General features: G+C 41.6%; 3 protein-coding genes across 7 annotated transcripts in view; 1 reads left to right on the plus strand and 2 right to left on the minus strand.

Moving 5' to 3' along the window:
• Positions 1-78: 78 nt before the first annotated feature.
• Positions 79-8210, minus strand: ACBD7 (acyl-CoA binding domain containing 7). Its single transcript, XM_048306770.1, has 4 exons — positions 8019-8210; positions 611-728; positions 447-509; positions 79-360 (listed from the first exon to the last, which is right to left on the minus strand). The coding sequence occupies exons 1-4, from the start codon at positions 8028-8030 to the stop codon at positions 287-289; spliced, it is 267 nt and encodes an 88-aa protein (XP_048162727.1). The 5' UTR covers positions 8031-8210; the 3' UTR covers positions 79-286.
• A 1786-nt stretch (positions 8211-9996) lies between these two features.
• On the plus strand, positions 9997-13077 carry RPP38 (ribonuclease P/MRP subunit p38). Of its 3 annotated transcripts, none has more exons than XM_048306718.1 (2): positions 9997-10085; positions 12031-13077. In XM_048306718.1, the coding sequence occupies exon 2, from the start codon at positions 12058-12060 to the stop codon at positions 12904-12906; it is 849 nt and encodes a 282-aa protein (XP_048162675.1). In that variant the 5' UTR covers positions 9997-10085; positions 12031-12057; the 3' UTR covers positions 12907-13077. The 3 variants fall into 3 exon arrangements, with proteins under 3 accessions (XP_048162675.1, XP_048162666.1, XP_048162658.1); XM_048306709.1 differs by having other exon boundaries at positions 10025-10107; XM_048306701.1 differs by lacking the exon at positions 9997-10085 and adding an exon at positions 10120-10303.
• A 212-nt stretch (positions 13078-13289) lies between these two features.
• Positions 13290-26305, minus strand: part of NMT2 (N-myristoyltransferase 2) — a 35104-nt gene continuing 22088 nt past the window's right edge. For 2 of the 3 annotated variants that reach the window (XM_048306670.1, XM_048306688.1), the window contains 5 exons: positions 22954-23124; positions 21434-21493; positions 20405-20572; positions 17649-17786; positions 13290-17452 (listed from right to left, as the gene is read on the minus strand). In XM_048306670.1, the coding sequence (XP_048162627.1) occupies positions 17432-17452; positions 17649-17786; positions 20405-20572; positions 21434-21493; positions 22954-23124 (558 nt within the window). In that variant the 3' untranslated portion in view covers positions 13290-17431. The remainder of the gene's footprint in view (positions 17453-17648; positions 17787-20404; positions 20573-21433; positions 21494-22953; positions 23125-26305) is intronic. The other variant, XM_048306679.1, reaches the window with a different exon arrangement.

Genomic DNA, 26305 nt, shown 5'->3' on the forward strand with positions numbered 1-26305 from the left:
CTTCTCTGTTTGTCTGCTCCTGTCAGAATGCTAAATATAATTTAATACCCAAAAAAATCCACAATTCTCACAGAAGGCTTAATTTATTCAGTTCAAATTTATTTAGATTAAGATATAAGCTAAAAATATATTATATATGTAAATACCCTTTACAGTCAAACAGCTTATGCTTAAAATTTATTAGTATCAGACTGCACAATAAGAAGTTAGTATTGCATTTTTCTCAACAGAGTTAGTTCATTAGCTACTGAAGAGTTAATTAGTAGTGGGAATTATTTTGAATATTCTAGATCCCATACTTTTCTACCATTGCTCTTGCTTTAGAGATGTAGGCATTCATGGCATCCTCCTTTGATAAACCTGCAAAGAAAAGTAGGAGTCATTATCTTTCCTCATTTGTCATCCTATAAACTTGATACAGGATGTAAATTTAATTGGTGTAACACCTTTTTTCAGGTTCCATGCTTCCCATTTGGCTTTGCCTTTCAAATCTAGCATTCCTGGACATTCTGCCAAAATAAATGCATAGCTTTGGTTATCATGCAGATTTACATAACATTAGCTTGATTATCAAGATATGTGAGTAAATGTGAAGTATACATAGTAATACCAATATTAATATCTCCAACAGTGGCCTGTTTGTACAATCCATATAGTTCCTTCAGTTCTTCATCAGTTGGTCTTGTTTTTAATTTTTTTACATCTTCTGCAGCACCATCAAAGTCAGCCTGATGAAAGAACAGAAAGTGTTAGTTCTCTTTGGAAGGGGTGTATTTAAAACATGAGGTATAAGACACAGTAGTATCATTAGATATTCTCAATTACTCACTTGGGTTTAGTGGTCAGACAAGGCTTTTTCCCATGAAAGGAGCTTCATAAATGTGTACATTGTTAGGAAAGGGATATAGGCTTGCATGGCTGATAGGGGCAAGGAGCCTTCACAATTTATGTGGTGTATTTGTCTTTTAAAGTCACACTGCAGGTATGAAAGTATTCACTGAACTTTACACCCCACAGTAATCTCTCAACCATTTTGGGCCTTCCTGCACTGTGTTGGCTCAAGCAGGGGAGCTCAAATCCTCTCTGAGGGGTACTGCCCAGTTCACCCTCCATTTCCACTGCTCTGCTGACAGGGAAGTAGGTGACTAACAGCTGGCACAGAGGAACCTCATGGAGATGAGCTACTGCCAGGACCACCTTCCACACCCAACTCTGAAACACAGGAGAGCACCAGAGTTAAGTGTAAATTTGCTCCTTTCATCACTGTGAATTACACACATCAACCTGAGGCTGTAGCTATTCTCTCTATAAAGCAGGTCTCAGGCTAAGGTTTGGGGTTCTGTTTCATGCCCAGGACATTTCAGAGACAGATTTCGTACAGTGACCACAGACCCATCAGGTCACTGCACTACTCTAATGCAAAAAGATACAACCACTTTAACATGCTATATGCTGGTTTCAACAATTACTTTAGCTTTTAAGTTGGATCTGTGTTTGCAGAAGCGCAGTATATCCTGTACAAAACCAATTGTATTGGTTTTGCATGGCCTGGGTTTTGGTAGTGGGGGGGGCTACAGGGGTGGCTTCCATGAGAAGCTGCCAGAAGCTTCCAAAATATCCAGCTGAGCCAATTCCTGGTGGCTCCAAAGATGGATGTGCTGCTGGCCAAGGCTGGGCCTATTAGGTGGTAACGCCTCTGTGAAAACAGCTTTAAGAAGAAAGATAAACAAAAGTTATGTTGCAGTTTTAATTATGACTAGAGAAGAGCAGAGTGAGAACATGTGAGAAGAACAACTCTGCAGACACCAAGGTTGGTGAAGAAGGAGGGGGAGGAGATGTTCCAGGCTCCGCAGCCGAGATTCCTCTGCAGGCCGCGGTGATGACCGTGGTGAAGCAGCTGTGCCCCTGCAGCCCATGGAGGACCACGGGGATGCAGGGACCCACCCACAGCCCGTGGAGGAGCCCCACGCTGCAGCATGGGGCTCCCAGGCTGGAGCAGCCTGTCCTTGGAGGACTGCACCCCATGGAAGAGTGACCCATGCTGCAGCAGTTTGGGGAGGACTGTTGCCCATGGGATGGACTCGTGTCGCAGCAGGTCACAGGGAACTGTTGCTCGTGAGATGAAGTCACATTGGAGAAGTTTGGGAAGAACTGTCTCCCGTGGGAGGGACCCCACGGTGCAGCAGGGGAAGGACTCCTCTCCCTGAGCAGAGGGAGAAGCCACGGGTGATGAACTGACCATAACCCTCATTCCCTGTCTCCTTGTGCTGCTGGGGTAGGAGGTAGAGCTGAGAAGGAGGGAGAGGTTAGGGGAAGGTGTTTTTAAGGCCTTATTTTACTTCTCATGATCCTGCTCTGATTTTGTTAGCAGTGAATTCACTTGATGTCTCTTAGTTGAGCCTGTTTTGCCCTTGATGGTATTTGATGAGCAAACTCTCCCTGTCCATACCTCAACTCATGAACCCTTTGTTAAATTTTCTCTCCTCTGTGCATCTGCAGAAGAGAGTGAGAGAGTGGCCTTGATGGGTGCCTGGCATCTGGCCAGCATCAACCCACTACCCCAGCTTAAAAGTTTGTGTGAAAATCAGCAATGATTTCAGCATGAGTGCTGAAGCTCTGTTTAAATCACAGATCCTGGCGTTACCTCAGAAGTCTGTACTGTGCTTCTTTATACCACTTTTCCCTTTAGTTACAGGACAGATTTGATTTTTTTTTAATAAGAAAACCTAATGCATGTTTGTCTCCTTAACTGATCCCTGTCTCCTTGGCAAGTGACTGTGCTGGGTGGACCAAGTGATGGAAATAAGCAAATATGAATGAGAGCTTGGTTCACTATAGCATTTTGTATTTAAACAGAGAGAAAGTACAAGAGAAAGGTTATTTCTGTTTTTAAATTTAAGAAGGAAAAATGAGTAATAATTTAATTAGAGAGTGATGTTCATGCATCTTCCCTCACAGAAAGGCCCCCTCCTGGAATCATGAAACTACCTATTCATTAATGTAAGGACACGCCAGCTGGTGGCTGCATTAAGGCAGGAGCAGCAGGCAAACAGGGTGAAGTCAGGTAGCTGAGTGCATTCTACCACCAAATGAGTCACCTCTACCTCCTGAGATGGAATTCACTTCTTATTTTGGTCTGGAAATTTAGTTTGGCTAATGAGATTCCCCAGAAACAAAATTCTGAGGAATTTCTAATTTTTTGCAAATTTTGAATTGCTATATGAAACTCACAAAGGGGGAAAGCACGAGTATTCTAAGAACAAAAGGGCTCGCCACAAGAGGATGTACATCTGTAACACCAGAGTTGCAACAAGGAGCAGCAGCAGGCAGAGAGGTGCATTTAAAAGGAATGTTTTTAAAAAATCATTATGTGTGATTAAAAGGGCATTCTAGCTCCCTGCAAACCAGCAATTAAATATTGAACATTCTTTAAACTGCAGCTGTAGATTGACAGAGCATGAGGTGAGAAGGATTCATGATGACAATACACATCTCTAGGTCTGTCAGGTCATAGCACCCTTAAAGTGCAATGAAAGGAAAAGACAAAAATCCTGCAGCAATGCAGATGCTTTTTAACAAATAATCTTCCTACTCAGTGAGGACCTCAGTGTTTGCATAACTGACAAGCAAAGGTTTATGGGAGATTCCCACCAAGACCTCCCTGAACCAAACGCCCACTAGTGGAGGGAGGAGTACAGAGAAGAATTGGTGTGCTAAAATGGATAAAGATTGTTTTAAGTCTGAGAAGTGCTGCTGTTCTATTTTGAATGTAACAATCCTTCTGAGAATTAGCCAGATTCCAAGTGCCGTTTGTCTTCTTAAAGATCTGACACTTGGTCATTCAATAAAGTATATGATTTGACAGTTTCTGTACTAAATTCTAGATTAAATTACTTCCAAATTATGTTCTTAAATCTACGACTTTATATACTGAAACATGTAACTACTTACGTAGTTTGTTCCTGTTTTAATAAAAATAATTCTCAATGTTACTACAATGCAACTATACCATAGAACCACAGCAAAACATGAAGCTTTAAGTCCAACTTTTTGTGTCTGATTTCTTTTAAGAACACTGTAGATTTTTTTTAACCAACCAAGTATTTGAGAGTGCTGAAAAAAAATACAGGATTTTTCTAGAATAAAAAACCAAAAGGCTCAAAATATGTTCATATGCTATGTGTATATGTGATATGTAATTTAGATAAACCAAAATTGTGTGCTCTAGGCTACATATAAAAGCTGAATCAATAATGTTGAAATGGCCTCACAGCATTCCTTCTCAGAATTTTTTTTGGAATATTAATATTTTCTTTCATGAAAGCCTTGGAATCTTTATTTTTCTTCTTATGCTGTATTGTCTTTTGGTCTCCTTCTGCACAGCAACTGTTCCCAGATTTCCTACAACCACCTGAAACGCTTCAACAAGTTCAGATGTTAAGCTCATTTTTAATTTTTCATCAAAAATTGCTGAGGGCCATAAACACTATTCTTCCTTTTAGCAGCAAACCCAGAATGGTGAACCCACGTGTTTGAGGCCCGGAAGTCACACCAGTACAGGGAGAGAATTCGGGGCTTGGGGTAGAAGCACCTTGCCATGTGTCTTAGGCACAGCGTGGATGCCTTCAGCCTGGGAGCAGGGAGGGGACAGACACACTGCCATAAGCAGGAGTCTGAACTCACAGTCGCTGTGAGACTGCTCATAGGACTTTTTACCTCACTATATGCCTTGACAGTCAGGTGGCCTATCCTTCCATGAAAACAGGCCTGTTCAACTTTATGCTCAGCATAAAGGGAAGAGGCAAGGACATGGGGATTGCAGAGGAACTCACATGCTCTGAATTACATCCCAGCCTACCCCTGAGTCACTCCAGCTGTGCCACACTGCTGTGCAGTGTTCCAGACGCTGCAGCATTAGGATATGAGGGAGTTTTGTACTAAGGTAGCAAGACGAGACTAATTACACAAAAACTGCTACGCACTAACAACAGTATTTTTTAATAGATGTACAGCATTTATAATGGAGAAGCATTTAACGAGAGGAAACAAAAATCAGCAATACAAACTACCTTACCAATGAATTAAAAATAGTGGTCAAAAGAAACTGGAACAGTACGTATTTGACACTCCTTAAAGCATTTAAAGTCACACTATTGGTTCAGATGTATAAAAGGGATGTACATTTACTTACAAAAATAAATGTGATGACTACTGCTCAAGGTTTTTTTATAGGTACAATTTTATTAAAATAAGTATTTAATTATTGATCCAAATATCAGAAATGTGACGTTCTTGACTACATCTGACTCCTCCATCACAGGCACCTCTTAATATTATCCACACACATGCAAACAAAAGCAGGATTTATGCTCTGTTAACTGTAAGATTTAAAATACGTATCAATAATAAACCATACCTAGGCTGCCACATTGTTTAAAGTTTAAATAAGTTACTACTGCATGTGAGCCTCTGCCAGCACTGACATACAAGGACCATTCAAATCTGTGAAAATCTTTCACATGTCTGGAGTTGTTTTCTGATCTAAACTTCTGTCCTGGTTTTGTCAGGGTAGAGTTCATTTTCTCCATAGTACCTGGTACAGAGCAGTGTTTTGGATTCAGGATGAGAATGTTGATAACACACTGTTATGTTTTGGTTGTTGCTGAGTTGTGCTTGCACTGAGCCAAAGACTTTTCAGTGTTTCATGCTCTGAAATTGAGGAGCTGCACAAGAAGCTGGAGAAGGGGAGAACACAGCTGGGACAGCTGACCAAACTGGCCAAAGGGATATTCCACACCACAGAACGTCATGCCCAGTGTATAAACTGGGACAGATAGAGAGTGACAGATTGCTGCTCAGGAAATGGGCTTGGCCTTGCTCAGTGGGTAGTGAGCAATTATACTGTGCAACACTTGTTTCTCCTGGGTTTAATTGCACATGCTCGCTCGCTCTCTTTCTCTGTCTCTCATTACTACTATCACAGTATTATATTTTACTTTTTTTTAATTATCAAACTATTCTTATCTCAGCCCAGGAGTTTTTGCTTCCTCCCCCTTTTCTTCCCCCCCACCCCCATTTCTCCTCCCCACCCCACTGTAGGTGAAGGGGGTGTGAGCAAGTGACTGCATGGTACGTATTTGCTGGGTGGTGTTAAATCATGACAACTTCACAATAGGAATGAACCAGAAGCCCTGTTATATTATACAAGACTAAAGATAAAAAAATAAATTAAGGACACCATTAAGTTAATAACCTTATCTTCCTATAATTTTATTCTATTTGCATCTATAGGAAAATATCACAAGATAGTTTAAAAATTTGCAAATGCGTATCTTACAGAGCAAGAAATATGCAGACATGAAATCTAAATACTAAACATTTCTTTCTTCATTCCCCTCTAGCGAATCATTCTGCAGAGACTGTTGCTTAGGATTTGCCTGCTTACACAACATGCTTATGAGCAGCCTGTAAAAATATAATTTCCTTTTAATCATGTGCCAATAAAATTCCCTTTAACTCATCAAATAAAAAGCATAAAAATATATACAGACATAAACATACACGTGCATTAAAGATAAAAGCACAAATTATCAGACTATTATCAGATACTCCCTTTTTACAAAGAAAAAAGCTTGAATGAATTCTTCATTTACAGCAAATATTTTACCAGTTTGCAAAACTTATAAATATTTTACAGCCTCACTAATGAGAACATTATTTATTCATTTGTCCTCATGCCCATACAGCTAGATTCAATAAATTTATGGATATGGTTAGTAGCTGTCAACCAAACCAATGTGACCAGAAAAGCGCTGTAATGTTTACTGCAGAATGAGTATGGTATCTTAAAATTTCAACCACTGATTTCTATGTGGAAGTGTAACTATACAGCTATGGAACGGCATGTCATACTGCATTCAGCTCTTTCTTATGATTTATGGCTCATTGCTTAATCATCAGGCTAATAAATTCACTTTCTAGAGTGAATTCAAGGCAGATTAAAACAAACTATAATTTCAGCAATCATTAATTAAGCAAAGGTGCCGTTACGTTCGGGATTTGGCAATCTACTGAAGAAATAGATTTCTTCTTAGCTGTAATACAGCACAATGAAACCTCTGTGCTATTCAACATAATTGCAGCTCAGAAGAAAATTGCTAAGCTGCTGGCAGCGCACTCCCTGCATCTAGGTCAGAGCATTGTGCTGCTCACCCTTTGCAAAATGCACACTAAACAGAGACAGACATAATGAGACAGGGATAAAAGAGCTTGCAAATCTTGAAGTGAAAGGGATAATAGGAAAGCCTAAAGAAGAAAAACAGCTTAATCCATCAGGGCATGGCCGAGACAAGGGAAGTATTCATAGTTTCCCACAAAGGTAGGAGGCTAAAAGCCAGCAATAATTTCCTCAACAGCTATTTAAAGCTATGATCAGAGAGAAGGTAAAAGGAAGCTCTCTCTCTAGCCAGAAGGTAGGAAAGTAGAAGCTCTCCTACCACAACACAAGCCCATCAAAATGTACCAGTCCAAAGATGCATACACCCTAAAAAAACCACACCTCTTCCTTAAAAATTATTTATGCTTCCCAAGTGCACATATAACACTGCATCAGTATTAGAAGTTTCCCTCCTCCTTTAATAGCTCCAAGTAACCAGCTAGATCCTAAAAACATGGCATGTACCTGCCTTTTCATGCCTAACTCAGTCCTGGCAAACTCAGATGCACACCTAAAGAAAAATAATTCACGTATGCTCTGAACAGGTAAGGCTCCAAAATATTACATGACCTATGAAATAGTTCAAATTAACCAGCGTGCTTCTCACCCTCCACTTGTGAAAAGTAACGCACTATTTAACCGTCAAGGGTTTAGGCAAATTTCCCTTGCCGCAAGGTAACCTTGATTTTGCAGTAAAAATCCTTATGCTGAAGAAATACCGCAGTCTCCAGCACGGCATTACACAGACGGACAGTTCATCCCTCTCCTCTCGTCTCTGTCTCACAGATGCAGAAGTGCGTACCTGGAGAGTCATGATGCTGCGAGGATGCGCAGGGAACGGCCTCGTTCCTTCTCCGGCGGGGACGCGGCGCGTCTGCCCCTCGGCTCCGGTGGCGCGGTCGCGGTGGCGCTGGGACGGTCCCAGTGACCTCAGCTCGGCCGCCCCAGGGACTCACTCCCGCCGCGCCCCCCGGGCCCCGCCGCGCCAACTGAGCGGCGACAAGCGCCGGGGAAGGCGCGGTGGGGGCAGGAGCATTAAGCCGCCAGTCCTTTCCGCTGAAAGCCTGAGCTCGTTTCCACACCACCGAGGATTAGGCCACCAGGCTGAGAGCAGTGATACAGAAAGGTTCCCAAGCCGTTTGTTTGAAGAAGGAATTTCTTGAGTGATTTGAACTGCAACCAGCCCAGTTATTGGAACTGTTACCTCTGCCGCAGCCCCTGCCCGTGTCCATGCCCAGCCAACCTGGGACCTCTCATCCTTCAGCTGCAGCTATGAAAAACATGTGGGTCATTCCAAGGATACCTCACACAAGTGGCTACACACACAAAATACACTGTGAAGGCTGGTTTTTAATTTGGTCTACTAAGTACAGAATAAAAAGAATATTAAATTAATTGATAAACTACCCTACAAAGGTAACCATTGAAGAAAAACAATCCATCTCTATTGTATCAATGAATAAATTATTTATATTCATGCCTCTATACATTTATGTTCACCATTCCCTGAGCATTGTTTGATCACAACACTAGGTACTTCTGCATTTTTTAACCCACTAACTTCCATAAAACCATGCAAAAAGAGTAATTTGAGGGGAAACACGTCCAGCTTAAATTGTCAGGAATTAACGAGAAAACAAATCAAGTAAATTTCAGTAAATAGAAGAAGATTTAAAAAAAAAAAAATTGAAAACACCTCTGAAGCACCAGTGTCCTGGCGAAGAAGCTCTGCTCTTTCATGGCCAAGAGGCTGTGCTTAACCATGCTGTGCAGCACGGTGAATGTGTAAACTGAACGTGCTTGTGAAGATTTATTAAAGGCTTGGGGCAGATTGTGGGAACCACTGAAGGGAACCAGCCCTTACCTGTCTGCTCAGTCACAGAACACAATGTCCGTGCACAGCACGGGCGCATATTGCACTGCAGCAAGGGACGCCCCTGTGGCTGTCAAGTCCCTGTGAAGCACCCCGTCACCTGGCCCTGACTTTGTTAGCTGATATACGACGAAGCAGGTCTGCCATCGCCTATGCGCCAATTTTCGGGAGCGCTCGAGCCCTGGGAACGCCAGTAGTGAGCCTACGGCGACCCCCGCCAAGGGCAGGCCCCCGGCAGCAGCGCTTTAACGCTGCTTTGCACCAACGCTACGGCCGCTTCCCGATGCGGCCCCGAGCGCAGCCCGGGCACCGCCCGCCCAGCCGCCACCGCGGGACCCGCCCGAGCAGCCCAGCGCCCCCTCCGCCCCCGCGACGCCCGCACGGCTCCTGCCCGGCTCGCTCCGGACACCTCCCAGCCGCGGTCGGGGGGCGGAGCGGGGGCGGAGCGGGGGCGAGGGCGGAGCGGAGCCGGGGGCGGAGCGGGACCAGACAGGGGGCGGAGCGGGGCCGAGGGCAGAGCGGAGCCTGACCAGGGGCGGAGCGGAGCCGGGGGCGGAGCGGGACCGTGCTGCGGATCGCGGCGTGTTCCCAGAGCGCGGGGTGGCCGAGGTAGGGCCGGCTCTGTGCCGGCGGACGCCGCGCAGCTGCGGCCTGGGCCCCGCGGTCGGGCAGCCGGAGGCCGCCGCGCTCCCCTGGCCGTCTGGGCGCGGTCCGGCCCGCAGCTGCTCAGCGGGTGGGGGGCGGCGGCGGCCCGGGATGCGGCGGTCCGGGAAGCGGGTGCTGCGGTCCCGGCGGAGGCCCCGCCACAGGGACCCGGCGGCGGCTGCAGTGCATCGTGCTGGGGGCCGTGCTTAACCCGCGTTTCCCTGTTGCCAGGAGCTGGAGGAGCCCGCGGAGCGCTCTGCAGCGGAAGCGGCTGGAGAAGGTTCCTGGTGGTGACGTGGGCGGTGTTTTCCCGATCTCCTTTCCGCAGGAAGCGAGGGGGTCGCGACGGTGGTGCGAACTGGAGGAACTCAGTGTTTGTTTTATCACTCGTTGCTCTGTCTCCTTATTCCTGCACGCTTGTTTTTCTCAGGAGTGCCCATTTTGAACAGAAAAGCGTATTCTTTGAACTGTGAACATGTTCCATGTTTCTTTCCTCGTGCACAAGTCTGCTGCTGATTTTGCTTGTCACAGGTCATCAGAGCATCCCTAATTGAAAGCTTTTAAAAGCGGTAACCCAGAGCTCTTTTTTTTTAAGCAGTCACAAGCTTCCGTTCTAACTCGGTCGTATGTAAGAATTTTTGTGGTTATTTCCATTCTTTAGTTGTGTTCACTTTTTGGTTGTTGCCACTGTGATGGTAAGCAAAAGGGATTAGATAACTGCATAAATGATAGCTCCATAAAGGACTGATAGGTTAAGTTGGCACATTTTTATTCTTATATCCCAGATGCAACCATTCTGGGTGCTTGGGAGCTGAGGGGAATGCCAGCCCTGTCCTCCCCAGATGGTTTTTCCAGTTTCTACTGTTGGAGGCAGATAACTGGGTTGGATGGACCATTGCTAAGGTGGCCCAGGGCATTTCACAGATTATTCTGAGAGTGCTCAAGAGTGCCACAGTGCTTTTTTGTATTTTGGAATCCTTAGTTTTACTGTTCTCTGGAAACTCCTTCACTGGTTTTGACTCTTATTTTGGGTAACAGTTCACATTGCATTGATACAACTTTGTTCGAGGTGGAATGATATAGACTATCTTGAGTTGGACAGAATTCACAAGGATCATCAAATCCAACTCCTGGGCGTTCTGGTCCAACTCGTAGCCCACCCCCAGAATCACACTGTGTACATCTTTCTCCTGCTGTCCTCCAGACAAGTTTACTGAGTGAAAATCTGTCCAGACAGATGTTGCTTGATGGCAGTACACTTGTGTGAAGATGATGTTTGTCTTTTTATAGCAAGGTAGCTCACTACCAGTACACAGGTATGAGCAGCAGAATGGTATCTTTTGGGTGGCAGCCTTGAGATGTTCATGAGCTGTACATAAATGCAATCTGTATGCCTGCTTGGGTAACTAGGAAACCTAGGAGGGAGTCATGTCATGTTTCCCCTGATTACAAACCTGAACTGCTCTTATTCTGTAAGGTTGCCTGTGCAACAATGAAGATATTGCTAGTTCCCAAGCAGGAGCATGGGGGTTTTGCAATTTACCAGGGACATCACCAGGCTTGACTTTGTGTCTTCACTGCTACTCTGAACTAGATCAATCAGAGCAAGAACAATTACGCTTTCTCCATTCCTGTTCAATTTTTCTCATCCCTAAAGGCATGGTCCAGGTGACACAAAAGACCCCTTCTGAACTTTTGGAGGCATGTAGGGGATTGCCTTCCTTCCCTGAAAGCATAAATTATTAAGAGTCTGCAAGTTACTATCATGCCTTCCAAATAGAGAAAAACACAAAGGCATGGACTAAAGACTGAAAAGACAAATTTCTAAAAATCCTAAATAAATTCAGGAGCTCGTTTCATGTTGTGCTTCAGATTTTTTTTTTGCCTTTTTTTTCCCTCCCATGTCATGGGGGACAATGCAGCTGTTCAACACCGAAAATGGAGTGGTCCATCAACCTGTGATTCTGGGGATGGGTTGTTGTTTGGTTGGGTTTGTGGGTTTTTTTACATCTGTAATACCTCCAGCTGCTTTTCAGCTTTGTAAGGGTCTGTTGTCACTGCTGTGGCCTTACTGTCCTGTCCAGCTATTTATTTTAAAAAAAAAAAAAAAAAGCAGGTCCACACCTGCCCTGTGGAAGATGTGTGAAGGATTGGTGCCAATGTGAGGAGGCTGACAGATGCTAGTGTCACTGACATAGAATGTTTCACTTCTGCATTCCCAGAAGAAGCTTCTGGTAACAATGTCCACAGCACACAGTACAGTATTTGAACTAAGGTCTTGCTCTTTCTTCCTTAGGGTGACAAAACACAGAACCACCTCAGGATGTCTGTAATTCAGCAAGGGACGGCAACACTTCGGAAAGCAAAGAAAACCACTGTAAAAACATGCCTAGATAACCCCTTTGTTTTCCAATGGAAAACCATAGATGGAGAAGATATGCATTTTATACTAGAGACCTTAGAAGAAAGGATTAAACATACTGGACTTAAAAAGATTGAGAGTCCAAGAAAGAAAAAACGTTCCCTTACAAAAAAACAAACAGAAAGAAAGTGTGATGCTGGCACCAATGAACTCCCTAAAGAGGAGACAGAAAGCCACCAAAAAAAACCAGGATGGACTGACGTAAGTGTCAGAAGACAGCTTGCTATTGGAGTTAATGAAGTTACAAAAGCATTGGAAAAAAATGAACTACTTCTCTTGCTGGTGTGCAAGTCTGCCAAACCTGCCATGATCACGACGCACCTGATCGAGCTGAGCGCAAGCCGCGCCACGCCGGCAGGGCAGGTGCCACGGCTCAGCGAGACCATTGCGCCCCTTCTTGGCCTAACATCCATTTTAGCACTCGGCTTCAAAAAGCAGTCCGACAAATTCACTGAAGCAATAGCAGCAATAATTCCAAAGATACCAGCTTTGGAAGTGCCCTGGTTTCAGTACAGAACTGAGGATTCCATGGCTTATGCAGATACAGATTCTTCAGAAAACCTGGAACCCGAAGAGCTTGCAGAGGTGCTGGGGGATGAGCTCACAAGTCAGAAGCAGAAGCATATGGAAAGCAATCGGCCTGATCTTTCAAATGTAATTTTGCAGCCTTTGAAAATAAAGAAACTTGTCCCAAATCCCGATAAGATAAAGAAACCGCCTCGCAAAAAGAAAAAGGCTTTTTCAGCGTAACTGATTTTAGTTTGGTTCTTTCCATTAAACTGATTTTTTAAATGCAGAATGGAGTACAGTTCTAACTGAACAATTCTTTTATACTTTACAGTGTAAAGCTCTTGAATACAAGGTGAACTTTATGTTGCGTTTGGCTGAGGTACTTTCTGCTTTAATAAAGAATATTACTGCGACTTGAGTGTTAGTCTTTACCTGGGGATAAGTATTTCATTGGCAGCTGGAGATCAGAGTTAAAGCTGGTAATGAACATGCTGAAGTAATTTTAAGACGTAATTAATACTTCTTTGGAGTTAATGCAAAGCATTAAATGAACTTTGTATTTTTACACAGATAAACATACTTTAAGCAAAACAGATTTAAGTATAATTACTCAAACAAGTAAATACCAAAAGTGAAAGTTTATTTAAACAAAGGTCCATGCCAGTATAAGTCTTTTAAAGCTGGGATCAAGTAAACAGCTGTAATAGCACAGGCAGACTTCCCTTTTGAACTCTATTATAATAGTTTGTTCTGCTGAACAACAACTTGTTTTGGTCACAAATGTATGCAGACGTGGGTTCCACCTGATACCTTCTATATGGTATGCTGAAGGAAAAGCTATTTTCAAATACAAAACCAAATTACTACTGCTGCAGTATTAAAAAAAATACTTCCATATGCGAATTATTAACATGTATCCTGTGAGAAAATGTAAACCTAAATTCCATTAGATCTCTGTCTAAAATTGTTTCCCAGGAAATTGACATAAGCCATATACTGTTTCATATAAAGTAGATGAGAACTGTAACTGCTACAAGACTGAAAATGTACCACGTAACTTCTGAGTTTCCTTAAATTTTACTGGGGACTATGAACAATTTCCTAATGAGGGAGTGGGGTTGTAGGAAGGAAGGGAAATAGTGCTGTAATTGAGGCAATCAACAGCCTAGGAATTTACTTGTAGAAGAAAGCATAAAATAACTGAGTTACTCTGTTGTTCCTTAAAAGGTAAAATTTACATGTATTTTTCAGAGATTTGTTAATCTAGACTTCCACTGCCATCCAAGAGATCATCTGTATTTTGAATTTATTTAGAAATTACTTTAGTTCATGACACCAACTACAAAGGCAGGCAGTAGCAATGAGCAGTGACTGTGCAGTCATGACGCTCCTTGAAGTTTAAACAAAGCATTTAATGCTAAAATTTTTGTCCTTGTCTGAGGGTGCAAGAAGAGGGGAGATTTCTTTGCCTTGTTTCATAGTCTTTCATACATGTCCTTTGTTCTGGCTTTCTGGATGCATAAAACTTTGAAGGCATGCTGGCACTAGTGTGCATCATTCCCAGGCTGGCTAACCATAGCATAAGAGTCTTAGCATTTACACAGAGCATAAGGACTAGCTTTCGTGAAGAACATCAGCACAGCAATCATCTTTCAAGCACTTCACTGCCTGCCCAGGTCTATCTCTGTCTTCAGGGATTTGGGTTCCCTCTCCAGATAGGAAGTTACTTTGGGAAAGAAATAATAGATGTTTAAAAAGCCAGATGGAAAAGGTGGTGGAGCAAGCTTTAAAGCTGCCAATCCTTTGCAAACAACTATTAGGTTCTGAGGAGTCTTGCCTTCAGAGCGGGCCCTATGCACACAGGTTCAACCTTGGAAACAAGAGACGTGTCCCTCCTACTGAGCTCCTGACAGTGGCCCCACACAGATGTTCACCTTTTATTTAGTACCTGCTTAGGAAATCAAATTGAGCTGCCGCAATTTTCACCTCCAGAGTAACTGTCTTTTATGTGGGTGCAGGCTGGGACACCTTCAAGACTCAAGTCCTCTTGATGCTGTGATACTTCAGCGAAACACTACAGGTGAAGAGCACTCAGGAGGGACAGAAGAGGCCATGCTTAACACACACAAGTCCATGAACAAAACTCTCCAAGAGCTGCCCCAACACTCAGGCTTAGATGCCTGCTTCCCTCATGCCCTCTGGCCAATAAATTTTCTCTCAGCTACAATGCTGCACAGCTTCTACAGGAGCATGTCTCTGTGCTCTTGCCCCTCAGTGAATATGCAGAGTGAGCCAGAAAACAAGACAGAAATTTATCCCTTGGATTCAGAAGCAAATGGCGCTATTTTACTAGAAGGGAGCATAAGACTGGCCACGCTCCTTCCTTCATGTGCCCTAACCTGAAGATTTGGGTAAAAGCCAGGCTGCAGGAAATTCATATTCAAGTCTGTCTTCTACCTGGACATACTTGGTCAAGGACAATACTTGAAAGGATTTGCCTTCTGATTTCAGAGAAGATAGGAGGAATCATCTGCCTAACATTTCTTCCATGTGCATTTTTTTGAGGGGAAGGAAGGCAGAGAACATGAACGTATCTTACACCTGGGCTGTGATCACCTGGGCTGTCTCAGCAAGGAAGTACCTTAGCCATGAGGACACAGCTATGCCCTGCTGTCCTACCTCACCTCTGGCACCCTTGAGGATTGCTGAGGCTCTGCCTTTCAGAGCCGAAGCAGAACACACTGAGCTCCTTGGTGAACCTCCTCCTCATCCCAGAGTGCTCCATGAGAATGCCCTGCCAAGGAGGCACCTTCTTGCCTTTTAGGAGTTAAAAACTTAAGTCTTTGATGGCATTGAGATTAAATCCTCCTTGTTACCTCAGGTATCTTTACCATCAGTTATGTTTTCAGGCACTTAATTATGCTCAGGCCTCACACAGAGTCCAAGCTCTCTCTGCACCACCCATTTTGACTGCTACTAGCACAGAGGTATCAAGAGTGGCCAGAGATGTAAAGCCCAACTGCATTAGATCTCCTCTGAAGACCTCTTAAATTCAAGAGCTCCCGAGCTGGTGCACAACCAGGGGTCAAACAAACCACGTTCAGTCCCTTCCTTTGTTTGAAGGAAGTCGAATGCTTTAATCAGCTATAATGCAATAAAGGAAAGGATTTATCACTGTTTCTAGGGCAGAGTCCTCTCACCACAATTCAACAAGAAAAAGAAACCAAACCACAAGCCATTCACACATTGGAAAAGGAGCGGGAAGAAAGAAAAACCCCACTGCTACAAGGAGGTGGGTAGGGCTAACAGTTTTGAAGAACAGACAAATTTATCTTCATGTACAGAATTAAACTTTCAGCAAAATCTGCTGTCAGAATTACAGGCATGTTTAAAAGGAAAGTAAGACATTTGCATTTCATGAGATATTCAAGTCACATTCAAAAGATGCTCACAGCACAGAGGCTTCACTACCACAATTTGGCACTTTCAGCTAGAACAGTTTCTTAACGCAGATTTTCTCAGTGCTCACAATTCTGCAGCATCCATGAGCTGAAAGAACTGCTATCATCTCTAGCTATGACGCTTTGCTGGAATGCATATAAAGTGCTTCAGAAGCCACTCCTGCTGCCGAGCATTCATGAGGGAATTAAAAGAGCTCCACCCAACAACAAAGATCAGCCCTCCTGCATTTCAGGAAGCGCAGTACAGAGACTTCCGAGGACTGAGGGCAGAGCATTTCTCTTCTGCTTACCAGCCACATACATAGCAAAACTTCTTGTTCCAAAGTCAGGATAAAAACACTACCAGGAACAATTTATGAATACATATTTACACAAGGTACTTTTCATTAGAATTACAGACTTCATAGGAAATCAAAGTAGACAAAGGAATATGTGCAATTTCGCAGAAGCGTTGAAAACATTCAAACTATAAATATCCTGATAGCACTACTAAAATTCTTAGTTTTACACACAGGCTGATGTTATTCTACTGAGGAAAAACTAAGGTTTTGTGCCACAACTGTAAATTAAGTACAGTAATGTATTATCATTCTGGCAACATAGATAACACCTGCACTGAACAGTGCGATACTGTTAAATCAATCCACTGATCTATTTAAGATCAAAGTACAAATCTGTATTTTTTATTGATTTGGCAGCGTTGCTTATGGAGAAACAAATGCACTAGTTAAACCAGTACATTGTCATACTGCTCCAGTTACAAAAACATCCAGGACTTCCATAGAGCTACAAAGGTATCGTACTTCGTGATTTTCCCCCAAATGACGATATCCATGTTAAGTAAGTAAGCAAAGATATACTCCAGTTTGTATCCTTCATTCTGTTACACTGACATACATACATCACCACTTAATAAATAGAAATGCAGCAGTTCATCCACATAATAGCAAATATTTTAGTACCCTAATCCACCACTGAAGTTCAGTTTGTACAAAACAGTCTTTTCTACAGAGTGGAAAAAAATACCTTCTTCTCATCAAGGTGCAAGCTAAGCTTTGAAACTTAAATGAATGTGCTTTTTATTCTTTTCATGGACAATAGAAGAGTTTCATGGACCATCTGATCTATCTGAAAATGCATAAATTTGGTCACATGTGGATGTCTTCGTTGATCAGATTTAACGGACTATTTCAGTATCACTGACGTTGTGCTTTTACTCCTCTTGAACAATACTATTTTCAAGAGTTATGGAGATCAAATTAACTCAAACGATGACCTCGAGAGTTCTAGAAACGTAAGTGTTCTCATTGTAATACAAGACCAACCTAAAGGAAGAAGAAAAATATATTATTTTAGTTCAAATGTGGCAGTAAACGTAAACATCAATAGTCTCTGCATCTCAATTATGGATCATGAACAGGGCCAATTAACTTATTTTAAAACTTCTGCCCATTTTTGGCCAGTGCAGATTAATGTACCATTACACCTAATGGAATTCAGAAACTCATTTTTCTCCCTTACCTTTTCAGATTCCATGCCTGGACACCTCCAGTTGTACAAGTAATACTGCAAATTTCCATCTCCAATCCCAAACTTGAGTTTTTCCAGGAATGTTTTGTTTTCCATTAAGTCTAGTGCATTGAACACATCAAATCCTTTCTGGCAACAGCAAAACATTTTTTAAATTTTACTTTTGAAAGTTTCAAATGACACACAAATGATACTTTACAGAGTGGCAAGAGACTTAGGGTATTCAGAAACTTAGTGTCAGCTTCAACAATAAAATAGGCAGGGTTTTAGAGGGATTATGTTGACACAAAATCCCACTCTGACTCCATGCAGAACGCATAGAACCTAAGTCAGTAACTCAACATTTTGGGTTTTACTTTGAAGGTCAGGTGTTTTGTCCTGTAACTGCCAAACTAATTCTAAACTAATTTAATAGAGTGTGATATGAAGATAAAAATAAACATCAGCTGACAAGCAAATCCTAAAAGCAATTTGCTGAGCTGAATTTGTACCTCCAAAACCCATGCTTCGGAATTAGAAGTCCAGAAAGGAGACTGGTGGGCTGTCCCCAGAAAAGAGCCAAACACCCACACAGCCTTTGGTTTACTCCTCTCCCACAGGATGGGGAGAAAACAGAAGGAAGGCAAGACATCTTGTGAATTGAAATAATGTCAGTTTAATAAAGAAAGCAAAAGGGGAAGGCACAAGGGAAGCGAAGAGAATTCATTCACTACTTCCCACTGCTAGACAGATGTCAAACCACTTCCTGGGAAGCAAGGTCTCAGCCTGCATAATGGTTGTTAGGGAACATAAATGCTATCACCGGAAGCATCCCCCCCTTCCTCCTCCTTTCCTTCAGCCTTTAAGAACATCATATGGTGTGGAATAGCCCTTTGGTCAGTTGGGGTCACCTGTCCTGGCTATGTCCCCTCCCAACTTCTTGCCCACCCTCAGCTTCCTCACTGTGGGGGAAAGAGAGAAAGCCTTGAGGCTGTGCAAGCACTGTTCAGTAAAAACCAAAACACTGGTGTGTTAACAGCCCTGCTTCAGCGACAAAGTGCAGCACCATATGGGCTGCTAGGAACAAAGTTAATTCCATCCCAGCCAGACTCAGTATGTTCGTAAACAAAAGGCTGTGAACAGGACTGCATTTATCATCTCTCTTCCATTGCCTTACCTCTCCTCATGTAAAATTCAACTGCCAGATCTGCAACTATAATTAGGCATCTAATGATGCATTACAGGCCCAGCAGGTACTTTAGAAATCACAGGTGTCTAAATCCCACTATTGCAAGGGATATACGATGATCCCCTCGAAAGGAAAGAGTCACATGTCACATTGGGAGAGAAATGTATGCAGGGGAAGGTACAAAGCCCTGCAGTCAGACCATGGAACTGCCTCCTCACCTGTCCCATCCGTGGCCTAGAGAAGGGCCAGACACACAGCTCCCTGTGCCACACTTCTAATGGAGACCAACCTTTTTCTACCTTGACTTTTAAGAATAATTTTAAGTATTTTTAGCCACTTCTGAAAATTATACTACCTTCTCAAAGTCTGTCTCTGAAGTTCCTTTTGGATTATTCTGGAGCCTGAATAACAGTATTCTCCATGACTGTCCAGGAGTTTTCCCTGACAAATAGTTACTAAACTGCTTCTAGGTTAACAAGCCTCAGCAAGCAGTTCCTATCACAGATGGCAGCTCAGCTGCAGTGTTGCATGAACATGGCTGGGACAGACAGCTTGAAGACTGTGTGGCTGCCTTCATGCAGCCTGAAGTCTGAACAGATACAGCCTTTGCAGACCATCACTGGCTTCATATGGAACCAACACAGAAATCCCCGTGGCATGTGCAGGCAGCTCTGAACATGGCCTGCTGGAGCACAGGCAGCACTGCCTGCACTGAGCACTCCCCAGGCAGCTGCAACACCACCAGCAGTGCAGCAGCAACACCTCAGCTGGAACGAGGTGCAGAAAGAAAACGTGCCTGTGCTCTGCAGCGTGCTGGGAATGGTTGTAGAGTGGATGCTATGGACTGGATGAAGCTCGTGCAGTTCTTTGAACCACCCAGGCCAAACACGTCTCTGCAAATTCACTCAGAGTGCTGGTATGTGCCACTGGTGTAAGCACTGCACTCCCACGAATCCCTAATCACTAAGAGCTGAGCAATAGTTTTTCATCAGACAGCCCTAAACTCTCAAAATTCTTCTGTTTAAGAGCTTAATTTATAGTCTTCTCCCTTCCATTCAACTAAAAATCTGTCAGTGTAATGCCATACATAAAGGTATGCTTAAAAGCTACAAGGACATCATCTACACAGCTTTACACGTAGTAATGATAAAATGATAACGCTCACATAAATAAACTTTTACATTTTTTAGAAATAAGAAATAATTTAAAAAAGCAAAGTGTATTTTATAGCACTTATTAATTCATCTTCAAGGGAAATTCTTTTAGTGATACTTTTCGTTCTTCTGATACTTAGTGACTATGGTCACCAGTGTGCTCTTGGGCGTTTCCACAGTTCAAGCTATTGCAAACACTTCATGCATTTGTCATTTCACAGCATCACTCAAAGTAAAAAGGAAAAACAAGCACAGTGCTTTATATTTTGATATATATATTGTATATGTCTCATCAACTGCATTCTGTGCTGTAGATAGTAAAACTGAATGCACTGGCATGGATAAATTACTCCAGTTCTTACCTTGCCACCACTCCTAAGAATACTTTTGTGAATGAAGCAGAAAAAACCCAACCTACAACTTACCAATTTAGCTATAATGAGTGCATCATTCATTAAGTCCAAGAGGGGAGTCTCTGTATGAATATTGTAAAAGGAATAGGCAGCTTTGAGGCTTTTATGAACAGGATGATGCATCACTGTTGAAGGTAATGTGTAGAAACTGAGGAAGTCTGTTAAAATACCTTTTGAACCCTACAAAAAACCAAACCAAAACAAAAGCATTAATAAGTAATCAATTACTGGTTAGGCTAACGTGGCAGTTCTACAGAAAGTAAGTAATAAATGCAGCAAGGTTTGTGCACTGTAAGTATTATGGGATAACAGCTAGTCTTGGCTAAGATTTGAGGAAACAAACATTTAAATTTTTCTAGTCTATTACACCACTAACATTTTGACAAACAATTGTCAAAGCAGTAGTTTGCTATAGACAAAGCTAACAAAGCACACTTCCACTAAAAGTATTGAAGTTTTTTTCCAACTGAACTAATTTTTAATAAAATAGTCTTAAAATATTATGGATATTTAAAAAATCTGATGACATTCACATCAAAGAATAATCTTCTCATCTTTCTAAAAATAGAGGAAAAATATACTGTGCTGGTATACAAAGCATATCTAAATATTAATCAACAAGCACAACCTATTTGTTGGACAACAGTGCTAAATCACATTGAAATTCTAGTAAAACCAGTAGTCATCAAAAAAGGTGTTTATACAGAAATCTAAAGTATACTACATAAAACTTCTTAATTTCACACATCTAAGGAAGTTTGGCCACCTTCAAGAGCATGTATTAGTTGGAAATAGGAAATAATTATTACATGGGCTATGAAATAATTATTACATGGATTATGACTAACATGCTGAGCACAAAAAACTCCCCAGAGTATCTCCAAGAAAATAAGGCAAAGGAGACACACAAATGCTTCTTCTTGCTTGTTTACTTTATTTTTGAATGACTAGTAACCACTAATCAGAGTTCAATGAAGGACCTCACGTGGCTCCTTAAATTAGTAGTATTTCTACAGTAAAAAGTAAAACAGTTGAACATACCACATGCAAAAAAGCTTTTGTCTTAGAGCAGGTACAGATTCTGTAGTAGAGTAATACTAACTACAAGGAACAGAAAAGTGATTGAGTCACTCACTAAATTCAGTAAGGATGATGAAAATATTAACTCATAAATTATACAGAGTATTTTAAGGTTTTAGATCTGCACATTACAGAGATGACTTATAAGTCTGACACTAGCTTTTCCAAGTCACAGAGGTCTTAAAAAGATTTTAAGCACTAACAAACCTACATTTTGTATAGTAAAAAACTACTCCAAGAGACAGCATAAAACAAGTAAGTGAAGACTGTGCTGTTGAGTTAACATGGCACTGTTAATGTCACATTCATGATGATCCTGGTGCTTGTGAACTCTCCTGTAGGCTTCAACTCACAAAGCAAGCCAAAAACCAACCCAGGGAGCAGGGCAGAGAGGCAAGGAAAAGAGGGAGTGGAGAAAGAAGGTGGGACTGTAAATTAGACCATGGAAAAGTCCAGCGAGCACTAGACCCACTACAAAGTAACTAAAAAGCTAAGCTTGGACAATAAAAACTGATAGGCAGGACTACTCATCTCCAGCAGCACTAGGTTTCCTAATTCAGCTGAAGCTCCCGCACAAATTCAGGTTACAGTGTGGGAATGCTGAGCTTCACAACCTAGGACTTCTGTGAGGAGAAGGTTTAGGGATGTTAGTGCTGATCATTTTTAAATAACGTTATCACTTTAAGCAAAGTAATACACTGTCTAAATATGCTGTCTAGAACTGATTTTGTATGGACTCAAAGGGAAGGGTGTATCTTTCCACTAGCTTTAGAGCACCTATTCCAAACATGTCTGGGAAATTTCCAGTCCAATGCTAATCTACTCCTGCACTCCATATTTTCAGAGAAGCATTATGCCCAGTTGTTTGGAGGGTGGGGGTGATAGATGTGTGTATATATATATATGCAAATACATACACATATATACACATTCTTTTACTGGAAAAAACACACTTTACTGAAGCAAACCATCAAAAAACATAATTCCCCCAGCAGGTGCCTCTAAAATTAGATTTAAAAGAAGAATTTTGTAATGGTGTATGGCAGAAAGATGTACACATGGGAGAATGATAGTCAATTCAAAACAAATCCTTATCTCAGTCACTGCATCATTTTTCCTTTTTTCTAGAAAAGGAGGTTTGAAGACCACTGCTTATTATCATATCGTATCTCTGTAAAAAAGAATCAAGAAACGCAGGTGGAAGAGTTGATCTTAAAATATATAAAGTTCTTGGCAAGATAGTGATATTTTGCTATTTCAGAATTCTTCTTTAAGATACCCTGTTATAAGAGCACTTTATCACAGTCATTTTCTCATTAACAGAACGTAATAGAAAGAGTAAAGCTTTCACTCATGGTATCAAATTCTACCTATGCCACACATGTTTCATACTGCCTGCATTTCAAAAACCTGATGCTGATACGAACTACTGTCAGTGGCACTCACACACACACATTCACATACGTAAGGGCATATTTTACCTCTACCACGTAAGTGTCAATAATATGATCCCGAGGCAGGAACCAGTGGGCCACCTCTTCTTCATCCATAACAGGAGCAAGATTAAACTGCTTCAAGTAAGTATTGATTAATTCTTGTACTGCTTTAGTATCTTTTTGTTCCATTGGTCTCAAACCTGAAGTCTTTGTGGCCTTATCATAAAAAAAGAAAAATAAACGTTAAGATGTTGAAAGGAAAACTGCCAACACAGCAAAGGCTGAAAGTAGGTTGCAGAGTCACTCCACTTGCTATAATGCATTCATTATTAGCCTACTTTATCCCAGCCACCTAATTCATTATGCTATTTTACAAATGGTGTTCAACCAGAATTCCCTCTCTTCTAATTATTGAGACAGTCTGGGGCACTTCAATCTTTTTATTTCATTATTGAAACAGCTTCATTTCTCCAGAGAAAGACATACCCTCGTCAACTGCCTAGACTTCGTGCAGTTTGTTTTTTTTTTTTTTTTTAGGTCAATCCATTTCTTATCTTCTAAACTACCTGGGGCTCAGACACAGAAACAAAACAAACGAACTTGCATATCAGAAGTTATCTGAAGACAAGAACACATGCAATTCAAACTTGTGGAAATTACAGTCAAGGTATACATCAATGTCAGCTGAATAAGTTTATTTAGAAATTATTTAACCAAAAAGATTCCACCCATTTTTAGCACTTGTAAACTCCCTTGCTAACAACTTTCTATACAGACATAACTGCTATTCTGTTAACGAGAAAGCTTCTCATAACTTACAGCTGCCTGAAATGAAAAACTTTTTTTAACAAATAAAATTATTTTTCTGACTTTAAACATCAGAAAAGGAAAAAATTACTTTCTAGTACTATGCAATTATTGTTTAAACAAGCAAAAGGGATTAAAGTTTTCTTCCCAGCTTTTGCTAGCCTTCCTGGATCTTTCCTTTTGGGAAGGCTAATCCTTGTTCTCTTCAGCTCTAGTTTATCCTGCCACATCTGTTTGAGCTACATACTTGGGCACGTACCACATCAATCATAGCAAAGTCAATTGCAAGAACAGCCAGGTAAAGCCTTGATTACTGGAAGCCTGAAATTAGTGTAGCTGATTATGCTTTGCCCAAAAGGCATTATTCTGGAGGAGGTGTTTATTCATGCGCTCTGGGAGTCAGCAGCCAGATGAGAAATCAAGGCACATTTTGCCACAGCTCTGGCCTGTGTATTACATTTCAGTCATCCTGCTTTTCTAGGCAGCCTGGGACTATGGTTTGACTCCACAACAGCACGTCATCTATATTTTTAAATGTCCTTATTCCAGAAGGGCGTATACTTGACAAACAAGAAGGATGGAGGAAAAGCGTCTGGGCTGGAACACCTTTTTCCCCCCAGTAATGCTCAGAATGGCCACGAGTAAGTGATTATTTGCAATCCCAGAGGTGAGGGAAAGTGTACAGAACTGTTTCTCTGCTGGACTGGGCACATATTCATGCAACTGTCCTGCATCAGGATCTCAGTTGGTCAGGAAAAGATACAAACATTCTCCTGTCCTGACTCTAAATATAGTCAAATTTTACTTCTTCCAGAAAACTTCTTGCTCAAGAGATTAAACACTTAGGGAAAAAACCTTTTGTTTTTGGTATCTATAGGTACATGCACAGCCTTTAGGGAGGGTGGTATTTATTTATTATATCTGAAAACCTTTTTAATTCAGGCTGTTCAAGTGATTAGGAATGATTAATTCTCTTAAAGGGAGATGAGCTCCAAGTGGCAATGATATTCCAAGGACACTAAGAAAAGAGGTTAAAATGCAAGAAACAGTGTTTGGTGCTGAGGGACAGGATAGCATGGCCTGAATCGACAAATTTCTTTGACAGTAGTGCTTAAAACAGCCTGAAACTGAGGAAGAAGAGCCTCAACAGCACTTAATCCCTTTCTCAGGCAAAGAAAAGCCCTCCAAATAAACCCAAAGCACAAGACCTAAAGACAAATCATCAGAACAAAGATTAAATCTTTATTTTCCATGGGAGAAGCTCCCAAATCCAACCTAAAAATAACAAAAATCCTGAAGTATATGGATTCTTACATCACTAAGTTTTAAAAGCTGATTTTGAAAGCACCTATTTTCTATTTGCACTTCTATGTGTAGTATATCTTTGCCTTAGCTATATTTTATGAATGAGATGTATTACTTGTTTTCCATAATTCACTTTTCTGTTGAAACTGGATTTTATGATAAAGGAAAATGATCAAGGTACAACTGCTACTTCTAATAATTCTCTGTAGTTACGCTTTTGGTACTATAAGGTCCTTTTTCTTTTAAACTATTCACTCCCTGAGCTTTTTCCCTAAGAAACGTCACTAGAGTTGCCACCAAAACCTATACCTGAAATCGTATATTGCACTCTTTAGACTGTTAAAAACGTCTTCAAGATTTGATGGAAGCTATATTTAGCTGTCCAAGATTAAAACCCAATTAATTTGGTTATTAATTCTTAAACTATGCAAACTGCTGCCCTGCACGCAAGGGAGAGGCTGCATGTGCAGGCACAGTTGGCACCAGGCAGAGCAGGAAACAAGTGTCTCCGACAGCAGCAGGAGTATGGATCAAGCCATGGCATGTGCTCTATTCCAAGGGCTGCTCAGCCTACTACTCAAATATCTGAGCACTAAGAGAATCTGCAGCATCAAGCTAAATATAGCAACAGACACAATTTTCCAAAATCAGATAAATCATTATAAAGCACTATGAGTGAGGAAAAAAGTGTTGTTTTTCACCAAAAGGAAGGTTTTGTTTAAATAAAGAGGGGTTTACTGATAAGGTACAGGTAAAGGGTACTCTGCAATCCCTACAAAAAAAGTAGCTTTTACAAGCATATAAATAGTTTTCAGCCATAAAGCTTGGACTAAATTCTGTAGGCTATTCATTACAGCAATGAGATTTTTTAACAGTATGTAGTATTTACAGTGACTTGCCCTATCATGGAAAAGCACCCTAAGGCTTTTTGCAAGCTTAACTATTAGCTGCAAACATGAGAAAAAAAAATTTTTAACTAACCCAGCTATGCCAGAACAATTGTTTTTTATTAGACCATGCAAACAAACAGTGCACAACACACTGAAGTGGCTTTTGCTGAGCCTGCTCAACGCAGAAGAACAACATTCTCTGACAGTGATGCCTTTTCCTGGTCTTAAAATCAAGAGGCATACACGGTTAGAAGGGGAAAAGGGATTTTACCTTGGTATTTATTTTAAGGATCCTTAGGTGTACACACCCAGGTCATATGCATCGGGATGCACCCCACCGAGTCTATGTCTGTGTCCCCCCTCCCCCCCAACACTGGGTATATCATTATAGGTTT

This window comes from Corvus hawaiiensis, chromosome 1, assembly GCF_020740725.1.
Source record: "Corvus hawaiiensis isolate bCorHaw1 chromosome 1, bCorHaw1.pri.cur, whole genome shotgun sequence".
Lineage (NCBI taxonomy): Eukaryota > Metazoa > Chordata > Aves > Passeriformes > Corvidae > Corvus > Corvus hawaiiensis.